General features: G+C 41.3%; 1 protein-coding gene across 2 annotated transcripts in view; it reads right to left on the reverse strand.

Moving 5' to 3' along the window:
- Positions 1-16,974, reverse strand: part of FANCC (FA complementation group C) — a 334,367-nt gene that overhangs the window by 139,608 nt on the left and 177,785 nt on the right. For both annotated transcript variants that reach the window (XM_075852374.1, XM_075852382.1), the window contains one exon: positions 213-320. In XM_075852374.1, the coding sequence (XP_075708489.1) occupies positions 213-320 (108 nt within the window). The remainder of the gene's footprint in view (positions 1-212; positions 321-16,974) is intronic.

Raw genomic sequence — 16,974 nt, forward strand, 5'->3', positions numbered from 1 at the left:
CTTTCTTAACACAAGGCTGCAAAACATTTGCTTGAAAAAGCAAAACATTATACAGTCGTTTTCATATTATAAATATACCATAATGAAATTAAAAAAACAGCGTTTCATACTGTTAAAATGTACATAAATTATTGAATTATGGCTGTGCTTCACTTTGAATATGATGTGCACACAGCATCAAACAGGCTAGAGATAAAGTTGAAAAGACTTACATTTTTCAAAAGCCTATCATAGTAGTCAGCAGATGTACATCCAAGTTGAGCAAAAATTTCTGTGTCTTCTCCGTTTCCAGATGAGGAAAGAAGGTGACAAAAAATTCTCTGTGGATACAGAAATTAACTTTTATTAACAACTACAGTATATACTATATATTTTGACCTATAACTAAACTGGTAATGTCATGCTACTATATGTTGGCATATTCATAAGGTCAACATTTTTTATTTTCAAATCTCTCTATATCACAAACTTACAACTGTAATTTAGCCCGAGAGTAGCTTTAACCCCTTAAGGACACGGCCAATTTTGGCCTTGAGGACAGAGCAATTTTTTTTACATTTCCCTCTTTGCATCCCGACCCTCATAACGCTTTTATTTTTTGTACGACGTAGTTGTATGAGACTTTGCTTTTTGCGGGACGAGTTGTACTTTATGTACGTACCATTTTTTGGTACAAATACATTATCGTTTAATTTCTATAAATTTTTAATTAGATTAAAATGCAGAAAAAAAGCAGTTGCGCAGCAGTTTTAATAATTTTTTTTTGCACCGATCAACATAAATAATGTTATACATTTGTTGTACAGGTTGTTACGGTCGTGGCGATACCAAATATGTCTATATTATTTCATGTTTTGGGACTTATATTTTAAAAAGTTTATTTATTATAAAAAAATGTGTGTTTCTGTGTATTTTATTAACTTTTTATTTATTTATTTACCATTATTTTTTTTTTACATTCATTTAACTTTTTTTTTTAATCCCATAAAGGGATTTATCATTTTGATTTTGAATTTGTAACTGCAATGTACTGGCATAGATCTATATGCCAGTACATTAGCCTGTTACTGATTGTACACAGGCAGTTGTTAGGACATACCTCAGTATGCCCTAACAACAGGAAATATGTTCAGACAGCCCTGGGGTCCTTCACTGGACCCTGGGCTGTCTGGCCATACGAGTTATGGGCTTTGATCGCGTCACAGTTATTTTCTGTGACGCGATCAATGTGCAGTCCCCCCTCTTTGAACGCCGCGATCAGCTGTCATCGCGGCGTTCAAAGGGTTAACAGCGAAGAGAAGCTGTTTCTCTCCTCTCCGCTGTCAGAGCGGGGCCGTGGCTGTGTATTACAGCCGTTGCCCCGCTCTCGATCGCACACACAGAGACGGCAGAGACGGCTGTCACACAGGACGAGTATGCTCGTCCTAATGCGCGAAGTGCTCGCCGCTCAGGACGAGCATACTCGTCCTGTGTCGGCAACCAGTTAAAGTTAATGTCCACCCTTCAACATCATTTTTTTTTTTTTAAAGAGATCGAAGATTCTACCAACCAATTAGAGCACAGCTTTAATTTATTACACTGTTGTTGATAAATGAACACAAAGTCTAACTAAAAAAAAGTGGTTACTTGGTTCCGCGCATGTGCAGTGTGAAAGAACCTCCGGTAATGGGAATGCTCTTTACTCAATAATGAAATTAACCATGAGCAATCTTTCCAGGATTGCACATGACACAATTCCAGAGAAAACAATCTTGGAGATCCTTCCTTTCAGCTTGTAGCCTAGTTCTTAATCTTAAGGGTCTTTCAACATCATGTATTCTGTCTTTGGTTCTCACATGAACCATGACAGATGGGTCTTTACCAGCCCCTCCCAGTAATTGATCCACTTTTTTCATCAAATACTGAACACTGGCACCAGGTAGACATCAAACCATTCCGTTAAGGTGGTCTTGGCAAAAAATAATAACTTTATCGCATCTCCTATAATCATTGTCTATAGATTGGGACAATATGAGCAGTCATCCTAATATCATTAGAAGGTGGGCAAGTTAATGGCAGCTGTATTGTACTGCTGGAGTCCTAAATAAGGCAGGATATACACATAAAGCTGACCATACACTTTAGATGGTTGTTGGGCCAAATGGTACGTTCAGCCGACAGCTATTCCTCCTCCATACACATGGATGCTCGGCTCGGTTGAAATACAACATGCCCGATCTTTTTTTGCCCTGACATTTGTCCAGGAGATGAGGGTCGGGACATCCCTATACACATTAGATAGTTAGCCGGCACCACCGAAATCAGCGGGTTTGGCCGACTTTCCTCTAATGTGTAAAGGCATTAGAAAGATCTGTATGCTTATGCCCTGTCATTCTCTGGACTTTGATGGAGGGCCCAACTAATGACCAGGCCTGAAAATAACTTAAAGAGGATCTGTCACTAGTTTTGTAATGCACAATCTCCTAGGTAATCTAATAGGCACGGTCACACTGACAATGCTAGTAAAAACTGTGTCCCAAAATGTTTATTTCAAAAGATATGAGCTTTTTTTTCTAAATATGCAAATGAGCCTATACTCAACACCATCGATTCTCCTGAGGTGGAGCTACTTCACAGCCTCTGACGTTGTCCTATCAGCATCAAGCTGCTTCACACAGTGTGAGAGACACTGGCTAGAGGGAAGGGGATCACTTAAAACAGTCATATCTGGGGCGGTTCTGGTGAAATATGAAAGATGAGATTCTAATGTTTCATATGACACCATATGATCGCAGTTCTAAATGTGAAACAACCTGACATATCACCAGTTGAAAACACAGTCGGGAATGTAAGCTGTAAACTATATGATCAGGCTGTGTTGCTGGGCAGGGAAGGGGGAGAAGCTGTATGAGGATTGGACAGCGTCATACAGAAAACTTTGCACTGACCAGAGTGAAAAGAAAAAAAGTCACCTCCTATTTGGCAAGCATAGCCAAATTAGCAAATTCCAAAAAATGCTCATAACTTTGCTAATAAACGTTTTTGAAATTAATTTACACTGTAGTTATCAGCATCATAGCGGCTATTAGATTAGTTAGGAGATAGGGAATTAATAAACTAGTTACAGATCCTCTTTAATGACCAGCTACAATTTTGCACCTCTGCCTTTCATAAGATGGTTCTTTTTAAAGCAATGCTTTTATAAACCATTTTTCAAATAAAGACAAGAAAAAATAACAAAAGCCTGAACGCTAAATGGCTCCTTAACCCCTTAGTGTCTAAGCCTGTTTTGGCCTTGTGGACACAGCCGATTTTTGCAAATCTGACATGTGTTACTTTATGTGGTAATAACTCCAGAATGCTTTTGCCTATCCAAGCGATTCTGAGATTGTTTTCTCGTGACATGTTGTACTTTATGATACTGAAAAAATTTGGTCGTTAAATTAAATATTTATTTGTAAAAAACACCAAAATTTAGAGAAAATTTGCAAAAATCTGCATTTTCTAAATTGTAATGTATTCGCTTGTAAAACAGATCGTAATACCACAGAAAATATCTACTAGTTAACATTTCCTATATGTCTACTTTATGTTTGCATAGTTTTTTGAACGTCCTTATTGAACGTTATTATTTTTCTAGGACGTTACAATGCTTAGAACTTTAGCTGCAATTTCTAGGATTTTCAAGAAAATTTCCAAAGGCTATTTTTTCAGGGACCAGTTCAGTTCTGAAGTGGCTTTGAGGGCCTTATATATTAGAAAGTCCCCATAAATCACCCTATTTTAAAAACTTGCATACCTCAAAGTATTCAAAACCACATTCAGAAAGTATTTTAACCCTTTAGGCATTTCACAGGAAATAAAGCAAAGTAGAGGTGAAATGTACACATTTAATTTTTTTTTAACGAAATTCATTTGTAATACAGTTTTTTTCTGTAACACAGAAGGTTTTACGAGAGAAAAGCAACTCAATACTTATTGCCCAGATTCTGCAGTTTTTTTAAATATCCCACATGTGGCCCTAGTGTGGTAATGGACTGAAACACCGGCCTCAGAAGCAAAGGAGCACCTGGTGGATTTTGGGGCCTCTATTTTATTAGAATATATTTTAGGCTCCATGTCGGGTTTGAAGAGGTCTTGTGGTGCCAAAACAGTGGAAACCCCCCAAAAGTGACCCCATTTTGAAAACTAGACCCCTCAAGGAATTTTTCAAGAGGTATAGTTAGCATTTTTAGCCCACAGGTTTTTTGCTAAATTTATTGGAACTGGTCTGTGAAAATTAAAATCTACTTTTTTTCTGAAAAAACATACAATGTTTTAGTTTTTACAAGGAATAAAGGAGAAAAAGCACCCCAACATTTGTAAAGCAATGTCTCCCGATTACGGCAATAGGACATATGTGGTAATAAACTGCTATTTGGACTCACGGCAGGGCTCAGAAGGGAATGAGGGCCATTTGGATTTTGGAGCGCAGATTTTGCTAGAATGGTTTTCGGTGCCATGTCGTGTTTGCAAAGCCCTGGAAGGACTATAACAGTGGAAACTCCCCAAAAGTGACCCCATTTTGGAAACTACACCCCTCAAGGAATTTTTCTAGGGGTATAGTTAGCATTTTGACCCTACACGGTTTTTGCTGAATTTATGGGAATTATGCAGTGAAATTGAAAATCTAAATTTTTTCTAATAAAATGTAGTTTTAGCTCAGATTTTTTCATTTTTACAATAGATAAAGGCGAAAAAACACCCCAATATTTGTAAAGCAAACTTTTCTGAGCACAGCAATACCCCATATGTGGTAATAAACTGATGTTTGGACACATGGTGGAAGATAGAAAGGACGGAGCGCCATTTGACTTTTGGAGCTCAAGTTTTGCTGGAATGGTTTGCGGCCCCATGTCACATTTGCAAAGCCACTGAGGGGCCAAAATAGTGCAAACCTGGCAAAAGTGACCCCATTTGGGAAACTATACCCCGCGTGGAATTTATCTAGCGGTATAGTGAGCATTTTGACCCCACAGTTTTTTTGCTGAATTATTGGAATTATGCAGTGAAAATGAAAATCTACATTCTTTCCACTAAAATGTTGAATTTTTTTCATTTTCACAAGGAATAAAGGAGAAAAAGCGCCCCAACAATTGTAAAGCAATTTCTCCAGAGTACGGCAATACCCAATATGTGGTCATAAACTGCTGCTTGGATACACAGCAGGGCTCAGAATGGCAGGAGTGCTACTTGGCATGTAGATTTTGGTTGATTGTTTTTTGGGCGCCATGTCGAATTTGCAGTGCCCCTGAGGTACCCGTACAGTAGAAACCCCTGAGAAGTGACTCCATTTTGGAAACTATACCCCTGAGGGTAATCATCTAGGGGTGTACTGAGCATTTTGATCCCACAGGTGTTTCATAGATTGTATTAGAATGAGGCAATGAAAATTAAAAAATATTTTTTTCCCCAAAAATATGTCGTTTTGCACTTAATTTTTTTTCCACAAGGGGTAATAGGAGAAAAAAACAACACATAATTTTCTACCCAATTTCTCCCGAGTACGGCAATATCCCATGTGTGGCCCTAAACTGCTGTTTGGGCACATGGCAGAGCTCAAAATGGAAAGAGTGCCATGTGGCTTTTAGAGCACAGATTTTGCTGGACTGGTGTATGGGCGTCATGTCGCATTTGCAGAGCTCCCTTAGGTACCAGAGTAGAGTGTAAAACCATGAGAAGTGACCCTATTTTGTAAACTACACCCGTCAATGCATTTATCATTTGCCTGGACATATGACAGGGTTTAGGAGTGAAAGGCGCATGTGAGACCTATTTTGGTGATTTTCACAACATTAGCCCACAATGGAAGGGCTCTGGGGTCAAATAGTAAAACAAACCCCCAAGTAGTGACCCCCATTTTGGAAACTGCACCCCTGAAGGCATTTTATTAATGGGTGTAGTGAGCATTTTGACCACACAGGTTTTTTTTTTGTATTAGAAATGAATGCTCAGTGGATGGTGCAAAGTGAAAATTGCACAAATTTCCACAGGCATGTGCCATTTTAGTGCACAATATTTTGTGCCCAGTTCGTGCCACTGAAGACAAATACATCAAACTGTTAAGCGGGTTCTCCCGGGTATGGCGATGCCATATATGTGGACGTAAACTGCTGCTTGGGCACGCTGCAGGGCTCAGAAGGGAGGGAGCGCTATTTGGCTTTTGGAGCGCAGATTTTGCTTAGTGGTAGTTTTGTTTGGGGTTTTGCTGGTATTTCATTTTATGATGTGGGGGCATATGTAAGCTGTGCGGAGTACATCAGGGTATAATAAAAGGGTATAATAATTGGGTAAATAAATAATATTTCATAGATCTGTGGCCAGTGTCGCACTGATAAATGGTGCCAGATCTTATCCGGCTTTTGGACACTCTGTGCATTTTGCATCGCCATATTCTGAGAGCCAGAACTTCTTTATTTTTTCTCCACCGGAGCTGTGTGAGGGCTTATTTGTTGCGGGACAATCTGTAGATTTCATTGGTACAATTGTGGGATACATGCGATTTTTTGATCACTTTAGATTTCATTTTTTTGGCAAGCAAGGTGACCAAAAACTTGCAATTCTGATGTTTTTTATTTTTATTTTTTTACGGCGTTCGCCATGCGCTATGAATGACAATTTTACTTTATTCTGCGGGTCGGCACGATTACGGCAATACCATATGTATATAGTTTCTCTTATGCTTTGCAGCGTCTGCACGATAAAATCACTTTTGTTTCAAATAATTTATTTTCTGTGTCACCATATTCTGAGAGCTGTAACTTTTTTATTTTTCCTTTAAAAAAAGCTGTGGGAGGGCTTGTTATTTGCGGGACGGCTGCAGTTTTTAATGGTATAATTTTGGGGTACATGCAACTTTTAGATCCATTTTTTTATTCTGTTTTGCGAGGGGTAGTGACTAACAAACAGTGAATCTGGAATAGTTTTTTATTTAATTCTTTTACGGCGTTCACCATACGGGTAAAATAGCGTGATATTTTTATAGTTTGGGTCGTTACGGACGCGGGGATACCACATGTGTACTTTTTTTAATGTTTTTTCCTATAATAGAAGACTTATTATAGGAAAAAAGGCTGTTATAGTGTTTTTTTAAAATGAAACCTATTTTTTTTTACTCTTTTACAACATTTTTTATTAACTTGTTTTAACTTTTTTTGTGTCCCACTAGGGAACTTGAAGGCATGAAGCCCTGATCGCTATTCTAATACACTGCACTACCTAGATAGTACAGTGTATTAGAGCTGTGAGCTATTCACCGACAGCAAGCCCATTAGGCTTCGCCTCCCGGCGGGGCCTAATAGGCTTCCGTACTAGGAAGCGATTGTTAGGCTATGGTTGCCATAGCAACAACCGCACGTGCCGATGGTTGTCATTAGCAACCATAGGGTGCGATCTAGATAGCTGCATCTAAGGGGTTAATTGGCCGGATCGGAGCCTAGCTCCGGTCCTGGCTGTTAGAGCACGATGTCAGCTGTGACAAACAGCTAACACCCGCGCCCGGGGCAACCATTGTGGTTGCCGACTGGCTACAAGACACTTTGATGCATCGATCGCGTTCATCAATGCATCTAAGGAGTTAATCGGCCGGATCGGCGCCTAGCTCCGGTCCTGGCCGTTGCAGAGGGGTGTCGGACAGCTGATAACCGGCGGTGATAGCGCTGGCTCAGCTTCTGAGCCAGCGCCATCACATACACCACATCATGGAGCTGTGATTGGTCAGTCTGCTTTGACTGACCAATCACAGCGATCGCCGGCAGGAGACCGCTGTGATTGGTCCCCTGCCGTTTTACTGTGCCGATCAACTGTCATAAACAGTTGACGGCACAGTTCTGTCACCTTGTCCTTTGACAGGGTGACAGTTTTTAGCCAGGACGCACCGGTACGTCCCGGTGCCTTAAAGCACTGCAATACAGGACGTACCGGTGCGTCCTGGTGCGGTAAGGGGTTAATGAGCACCCTGTACCAGTTCTAGCCCATTGTAAAGGAACATATGCAGTCATCCGCCTGTGAACGAGGTTGGGTGAGAAACTGTAAGAATATTGAGATTAAAGTCCAGAGATGTAGGCTCTGTGTGCTATCTTGAGTGTCATCTCCCGATACATTGCTGACACAGATCCAAGGATGTCGTCATGTGTCACATTGTCTAGATGTTCCGTCCAGTAGGATATTCCAATTTTTGAGGTAGTCAAAATGTTTCCGTAGGAAGTTATATTATGTGGTTATTTGTCGATTCCTAGCCATAACTTATTTTTTCATTGAGATGGCTATATTTATTTTTTTCCTGTCCAGTTTGCGGTTACTAATAAATTACTGTGTAGTATTTTTGTGTCGTGAATATAGAAAACATTTTCGGCATTGTTTTTTTTTTTTTTTTTTTTATACAGTTCATTTTTCACACTAAATAACCTATTAAATTAATTTTCAGGTTATTATGTGTAGGTTTTTTGTTTTTATGTAATCTATGGGCAATTCAATATATCAATGAGTAGTGGCTCTTGAGAGCTAGAAACGCGTCAGAGGGGACGGACGCTTTATGTTATCTGTCCACATCATTTTGCTTGGTTTAATCCGCTGTCTATTCTAAATAAAGAAGATATATTTTTAAATTCCACAAGGAGTGCTGATCCTTTCCTCCTGAATATCAATTCAATATATTGTATGCTAAATAATGGCTATTTGTGAATATTTAATATAATTTTTTTTGTTACATTTTAAAAAAAATCCTATGAAGGGATAACTTTTGAGCAATTTTATTTTTTATACTTATTATGGATTAGCATACTCCTGTATGCTAATAGATTATACGGTGTCACTATGACACAAGCTGCTGCTAGGGCAACACATAGTGTTCCCTAACAGCATGCTTACAGAACAGACAGCCCTGGGGTTCTTTCTAAGTCACCAGGGCTGACTGCAGAGAGCTCCCCCAGTCCTCGATCGGGTCACTGGTGACGCGATCAAAGAGGGGAGTATCCTTTGACCATGCCGTGGTCACAGACTGTTGTGATCAAAGGGTTAAACAGCTGGGATCAGAATTTCCTCCAATCCCAGACATATTCAACAGGCTTATCTAAGTACAGGAGCTGTTAGTAACTCACTTGAGTGCTTATAAGCCTTTTCTACAGTGACACCCAAAAAAATTCGCAGTAGACTCTGGACCTGCACCGCCCACCGTCAAAGACAGTGGGTGGTCGAGAACGGGTTAAAAAGAGAAAAATAAATAGCTACAAAAAGAGCAAACATATTATATCCCTTCTACATACCGTATTTTTTGGACTATAAGACGCAGTTTTTAGCAAGAATAAATCCCTGACCGCTCCTTAGTTAACCCCTTCCCGACCCATGATGTGCCGGCACATCATGGAGCGGGGAGGGGATGATGTATGGAGCGGGCTCACGCGCTGAGCCCGCTCCATACACTGCAGGTGTCAGCAGCACGCTGCTCTAACGGCCGGGAACAGACAGAAATGGTCCCTGGCCGTTTAAATAGTTAAATGCCGCGGTCAATAGCGACCGCGGCATTTATAGTAGTTTTCCCATGAAGGACATTTATGATATCAGATAGATGCGGGTCCCACCTCTGGGATCCGCATCGATCTCTAGAACGGGGCCCCCTAAACCCCCTTCTATATTACCCGGCTCCGCTGTCTTCCGCCCACTTCACTTCCTGGTTACATGGTCGAGTTAACGCAAACAGCGTAACTCGCTGAGCTACGCAGTTTCCATAACTCCCATACAACTGAATAGTAGTTATGGAAACAGCGTAGCATGCTACGCTGCTTCTGTAACTGCCATTCACTACAATGGGAGTTACGGAAACAGCGTAGCCCAGCTAGTTACGCTGTTTCCTTAACTCATCTAATGATCGCTGGTTCAAGTCCCCTAGGGGAACTAATAAAATGTGTAAAAAAAAAGTTAGATAAATTTTCAGTAGTGTAAAAAAAATTTAAATGTTAAAAAAAAATACCTTTTCCCATTGCTCCCCAAGCACAATGTAAAAATAAAAAAATAATAAAAAAATTGGTATCGCTGCATCCGTAAAAGTTTGAAACTATTACAATATAGCATTATTTGACTCACACAGTGAACGGCGTAAAAACAAAACGTAAAACCCCAGAATCGTTGTCTTTTGGTCACCATAGCGCTAAAAAGAATAAAAAGCGATAAAAAAAATCGTATGTACCAAAAAAATGGTGCTAATAAAAACTACAGATCGTCCCGCAAAAAATAAGCCCTCACACTTCTCAAACGATGGAAAAATATAAGTTATGGCTCCCAGAATGTGGTGAAACTGAACAAATTATATTTTTTAACCAATAGTTTTTTCTTTGTAAAAGAAGTCAAATATGACATTTTTTCCTATTTTCTGTTGTCTAAAACCTGGGTGCATCTTATAGTCAGGTGCGTCTTATAGTCCGAAAAATACGGTACTCACATAAACAAAAATATGAGATATTCCCTTTACTTGAAGTATCAGAAGGGAAGAGCTCCAACCACTATACAGACATATTATGAAATGTATTGGCCCAGAATGTGATATAGAGAAGCAGCTGTTATGGAATCGCTAGTCGAGCAATTCTCAGGGTGGAAGTTTATGGAATTGCTAGGTGAGCAATTTCCCAAAGGCTGCTGGAAACTGTCGGGAATGAGCGTGCAAATAAATCCACAACCCCAAATCCGTCAACAACTCTGATCAACAGAATCTAAGGCTACTCTATGGTGTTTGCCAGAGCCCACAGTATGGCAGGTTGGTTTTTGGTGCATAGAACTCAGGTTGTTTTAACAGAGCAGTGTTGGATAAGAGGTGCAATTCAGGCTATACCAGAACATGTAAGAAGACAGCCAGGGGGTAAACAGAAAGTCTAAATCAATAAGCAAGTGGATGTCAGGAAAAGCAAAGGTCAGAACCAGCCAGGAGCAGAAAATCCAAATCAGCAAACAAGGGGTTATCCAGAGACAAGCCGAGGTCCAGTTTCAAGAAGTGAAAAGGTACAGGGTATAGTCAGTAGCTTGATCAAAACACATGCAGACAGGAAAATTCACAAGCAAAAAAATAAAAAAGGTGAGGAAGCCAGGTATAAATACTTCACCCTTACACCTGACAGGAAGAAAAACAGAGAAGCAGGATAGGCTCAACAAGTAAAACCAGAACCATACAGAAGCTAGACTAGTAGTCATGGCGATCTTAACCCCTTAATGACCAGCCTATTTTAAACCTTAATGACCAAGCCATTTTTCACGTTTTTCCATCGTCACATTCGAAGAGCTATAACCTTTTTATTTTTGCGTCGACATAGCTGTATAAGGTCTTGTTTTTTGCGGGACAAGTTGTATTTTTTAATAGCACCATTTTGGGGGACATATTATTTGTTGATTAACTTTTATTAACTTTTTTTTTGGGGGGGAATAGAAAAAAACCTGAAATTTCGCCACTCTTTTTCGCGTCTTAAATCTACGCCGATTACCGTGTGATATAAATAACACAATAACTTTATTCAGCGGGTTGTTACGATTGCAACGATACCAAATTTGTATCGTTTTTGTATGTTTTACTACTTTTACACAGTAAAAACGCTTTTTTTTTCAAAATTATTTGTTTTTGTGTCTCCATATTTGAAGAGCCGTAACGTTTTTATTTTTTCGCCGATGCGGTTGTGTGAGGGCTTTTTTTTTGCGGGAAGACTTGTAGTTTTTATTGGTACCATTTTGGAGTAGATGCGACTTTTTGATCACTTTTTATCACATTTCTTTTTAAGTCAGGATTCACAGAAAACAGCAATTTTTCCATAGTTTTTTATTACATTTTTTACGGCGTTCACCGTGCGGGTTAAATAATGTAATAGATTTATAGTCGGGGTCGTTACGGACGCGGCGATACCAAATATGTGTAACTTTTTAACTTTATTTTGTTTTTTTAATAGTAAAGCATTTTGTAAGGGGAAAAGCTGGGTTTTTCTTTTTTTTTCACTTTTTTTTTAAATTAACTTTATTAAACTTTTTTTTTACTAGTCCCACTAGGGGACTTTAAAGAGGCTCTGTCACCAGATTTTGCAACCCCTATCTGCTATTGCAGCAGATAGGCGCTGCAATGTAGATTACAGTAACGTTTTTATTTTTAAAAAACGAGCATTTTTGGCCAAGTTATGACCATTTTTGTAATTATGCAAATGAGGCTTGCAAAAGTCCAAGTGGGTGTGTTTAAAAGTAAAAGTCCAAGTGGGTGTGTATTATGTGCGTACATCGGGGCGTTTTTAATACTTTTACTAGCTGGGCGCTGTGAAGAGAAGTAACATCCTCTTCTCTTCAGAACGCCCAGCTTCTGACAGTGCAGATCTGTGACGTCACTCACAGGTCCTGCATCGTGACGGCCACATCGGCAGCAGAGGCTACAGTTGATTCTGCAGCAGCATCAGCGTTTGCAGGTAAGATCGACTTACCTGCAAACGCTGTTGCTGCTGCAGAATCAACTGTAGCCTCTGGTGCCGATGTGGCCGTCACGATGCAGGACCTGTGAGTGACGTCACAGATCTGCACTGTCACAAGCTGGGCGTTCTGAAGAGAAGAGGATGTTACTTCTCATCAGAGCGCCCAGCTAGTGAAAGTATTAAAAACGCCCCGATGTACGCACATAATACACGGCCACTTGGACTTTTACTTTAAACACACCCACTTGGACTTTTACTTTTAAACACACCCACTTGGACTTTTGCAAGCCTCATTTGCATAACTACAAAAATGGTCATAACTTGGCCAAAAATGCTCGTTTTTTTAAAATAAAAACGTTACTGTAATCTACATTGCAGCGCCTATCTGCTGCAATAGCAGATAGGGGTTGCAAAATCTGGTGACAGAGCCTCTTTAATATGCGATTCTCTGATCGCTATTGTAATACACTGCAATACTTTTGTATTGCAGTGTATTACTGCCTGTCCGTTTAAAACGGACAGGCATCTGCTAGGTCATGCCTCCGGCATGATCTAGCAGGCATTCGCTCCAGGCAGACCTGGGGGCCTTTATTAGGCCCCCGGCTGCCATTAGAGACACAGACACTCGGCGATCATATCGCTGGGTGTCGGTGGGAGAGAGAGGGAGCTCCCTCCCTCTCTCCAAAACCACTCAGATGCGGTGCACGCTATTGTGCACCGCATCGGAGGGGTTAAACGGGTGAGATCGATACTAATATCGATCTCACACGGCAGAGCAGGGACGCCCCCAGCCCTCAGCTACCTCTGGCAGCTGAGAGCAGGGAGATTTGACGCTCCCTGCTCTGTTTACTTTATCCTGATGCAGTGCCGTAAAAAGGCATATGCATCAGAATAAAGCCCGTTAGTGGCCGCCGTTAAAAGGCGTATTGGCGGTCACTAACGGGTTAAAGGAACAGACGTTTCCTAATAACAGCATGGTGTTAAAAAGTGGAAATTAACTGTAAAGCAGCCAAACAAAATAACATTCCAAAATTTAAAGCAGACTACATGCTGTGGTTACTTCTGAAGAAAGTGGCATAGTCAGAGCACAGGACAATACCCAATACGTTTTCTAGGTTAGCTTTTTAGCTGCAAATAAGCAGCTACTGTAACCTAAGGAACCAATGACAAAGGGCCGGAGTATGCTTTTGTGCTCATCATAGATTATTTTGTAAGTAACCATTAAGTGTTGTATAAGCCCTTATTCACACGACAGGTTTTCTTGGCCGGGTGCATTAGGAACAATAGACCCCTAATGGGGCTATTCACACGACCGATTTTTTGACGGCCCGGGAAACCTGGCCGTAAAAAATTGGAAATACCCTATTTTCAGCCGTTTACCCGGCCCCCATAGAAGTCTATGGGGCCGGGTAATACACGCCCATCACCGGAATGTGTCCCGAGTGATGGCCATGTATTTCGTCGCTCGCGCTCTCTCTCCTCCTCCTCACAGTGCAGAGTGCATGTGAGGAGGAGGAGGGTCTTTTTTTGCTCCCTGTAGAAGTCGGAATCTCCAATCCCCAGCCGGGGATTGGGGATTCCGCTATAGGAGAAGTGAGTGACTACACTGTCCATATATGGACACAGCGACGTCACTCACTTCTGAAGCGGAATCCCCGACCCTGTGGCAGGGAATTCCGCTACAGGAGAAGTGAGTGACTACACAGTCCATATATGGACACAGTGACGTCATTCACTTCAGAAGCAGAATCCCGGACCCTGTGGCCGGGGATTCCTCTCGAGGAGAAGTCAATGACTATGGACATTGAAGTCAGTGACTTCTCCTGGAGGGGGGGGGGGGGGGTGGGTGCAACCTACAGGGGGCTATGTGGCATTAACTACAGGGGGCAGGGTGGCATTACCTACAGGGGACTTGGTGGCATTTCATAAAGGGAGCTGGGTGGCATTTCCTGCAGGGGGCTGGGTGGCATTACCTGCAGGGGGCTGGGTGGCATTACCTGCAGGGGGCTGGGTGGCATTACCTGCAGGGGGCTGGGTGGCATTACCTGCAGGGAGCAGGGTGGCATTACATACAGGGAGCTGGGTGGCATTACCTACAGGGGGCTGGGTGGCATTACCTACAGGGGACTTGGTGGCATTACCTACAAGGGGCAGGGTGGCATTACCTACAAGGGGCAGGGTGGCATTACCTACAAGGGGCAGGGTGGCATTACCTGCAGGGGGCTGGGTGACATTACATGCAGGGGGCTGGGTGGCATTACCTGCAGGGGGCTGGGTGGCATTACATGCAGGGGGCTGGGTGGCATTACATGCAGGGGGCTGGGTGGCATTACATGCAGGGGGTTGGGTGGCATTACATGCAGGGGGCTTGGTGGCATTACCTGCAGGGGGCTGGGTGGCATTACCTGCAGGGGGCTGGGTGGCATTACCTGCAGGGAGAAGGGTGGCATTACCTGCAGGGAGCAGGGTGGCATTACATACAGGGAGCTGGGTGGCATTACCTACAGGGGGCTGTGTGGCATTATCTACAGAGGGTTGTGTGTGGAAACAAATTTAAATGATATTCATCCGATTTTAAAACGGACAGGGAAAAAAACGGATGCCATAATACCATAATATTTTCAATACAAAATAATAAGTTTAAGATAAAAATGTAATATACATAACATATAATCTGTCAAAAAGAAAATGTGGGTGCTCAATCAGTGTTTGTTAATCACTAAGCACAGTAATACAGTTTACACTAAACGACCACAGGGAGGCAACATAAGACAAAGAATATAGAAACGTTTAGTTTACAGTAGCTAGGCCTCCTTATCAAAAATCAAGGTAGGATATATTCCAGAGACAAACTTTTAGATTTTAAATAACAAAATAAATAATTATTATACTTGATAACACAAAAATCAATTCAATTTATTTTCTTTATTATTTTCAGAAAAATTGCAATTTAAACAATCTTTATTGGTTTAACAATAAGTTGGTATAAACCCATGGTACAAACAGTATAGCAAAAGGTATACAAAGGTATATACAGTATATACAGTATATACAGAATAATAAAGGCGTAAAATACATAGGAGTTTGTTTTGAGTTGTTCATCAATTAATTATTCAATGCAAGCAAAAATAACATTTCCGAAAACAGCAACAACTTGTGTTATATGCAGCAATACATTTTATCAATGGGGGGGGGGGGGGGGGGGGTGGGAGCTATTCTGCCTTTGGATTCAAGGACAGGAAAATTAAAGGGAAACCAATTTTTGCTTTCCTTATCATCCTTATTAGCACAATACATATTGGATTTGAAAAGAAATAATAATGGGGGGGGGGGGGGGGGGATGAAACTGCTGCACAAAGCACTTGTCTGCATCTATAGAAGCCGCAAAAGTGGATGACAAGGTTGCAACTCTTGGTAAAACAGAACATGATACTTTTCTGCCCAGGAGTAGCCAAGCGGGTAGAGTTTGCTCTTTAGTTCCCCGGAAAAGAAAGTCTTTCTGAGAGGTAGCAATGAGATATACTGTCGTAAATCCATTATGTCAGTGATTATTTACTGGCCTTATTGCCTTTTTTTTTTTGCCCTGAAATTAAACGAATATCACATTAGAGTTCGTAAAAACATTAGTTTTCTTGCTTTTCTTGTTCCTCATTTTGTGGATCTGGAAGAAAGTAGGTAATTCGACCTTTTGGTTGATGTTATTATCAGTGGAGACTTTTGATAGTAAATATGAAACTGGAGTTGTGCTGAGACTAATGGACACCAAGGTAAGCACTGAGAAGGGTCCGTTGTTAGAACCACCTAATTCTGAGAAAATCTGTCTCAGGTGAGTATTTTCTTCTTGAGTCACCATCTCAAGTCCATGTCAGGAAAACGCCTGTTCCCTTAAGGTTACCATGACTATGGTTCTGGCTTCTGGGCGTGTCTGTTTTACCTTGAGCCTATCTCTTTTGTCTCTTTCTGCCTTCAGGTGTGAATTAGTATTTGTACCCAGCATCTTCCACCTGTCCGTGCTTGTTAATTTTTTTCTGTCTTCTGGTGTCTGATCAAGCTTCCTACATTCCCTGCACTCCTAACTTCTGGACCTTTTTGGAAACTGACCTCGGCTTGTCTCTCGTTAACCCCTTGTTTGCTGATTTTGGATTATCTGATCCTGGCTGGTTTTGACCTTTTCTATTCCTGATATCCGCTTGCCTTCTTATTTGGACTTTCTGTTTAATCCCCTGGCTGTCTGGTTTCCTGCTCAGGTTAGTCTGCATTGCACTCCCTATCCAAAGCTGAACTCTGCCAAGTCAACCTGCGTCCTAAGCAGCAAAGTCCATTCCACCTTGCGGTCGGCTCTGGCGAACACCTTAGGGTCGCCTTAGACACTGTCGATCAGAGTTGTGACGGATTTGAGGTTGCGGTTTTATGTGCACGCTCTCTCCCGGCTCTCTCCAGCAGCCTTTGGGGAGTCGCTCAATTGCAATTCTATAACAGTCCATTATGTTAGAGGAAAAATCTTCATGTGACAGTAGAGAGATAGATGGTG

The sequence above is a fragment of the Rhinoderma darwinii genome, chromosome 1, assembly GCF_050947455.1.
Source record: "Rhinoderma darwinii isolate aRhiDar2 chromosome 1, aRhiDar2.hap1, whole genome shotgun sequence".
NCBI lineage: Eukaryota > Metazoa > Chordata > Amphibia > Anura > Rhinodermatidae > Rhinoderma > Rhinoderma darwinii.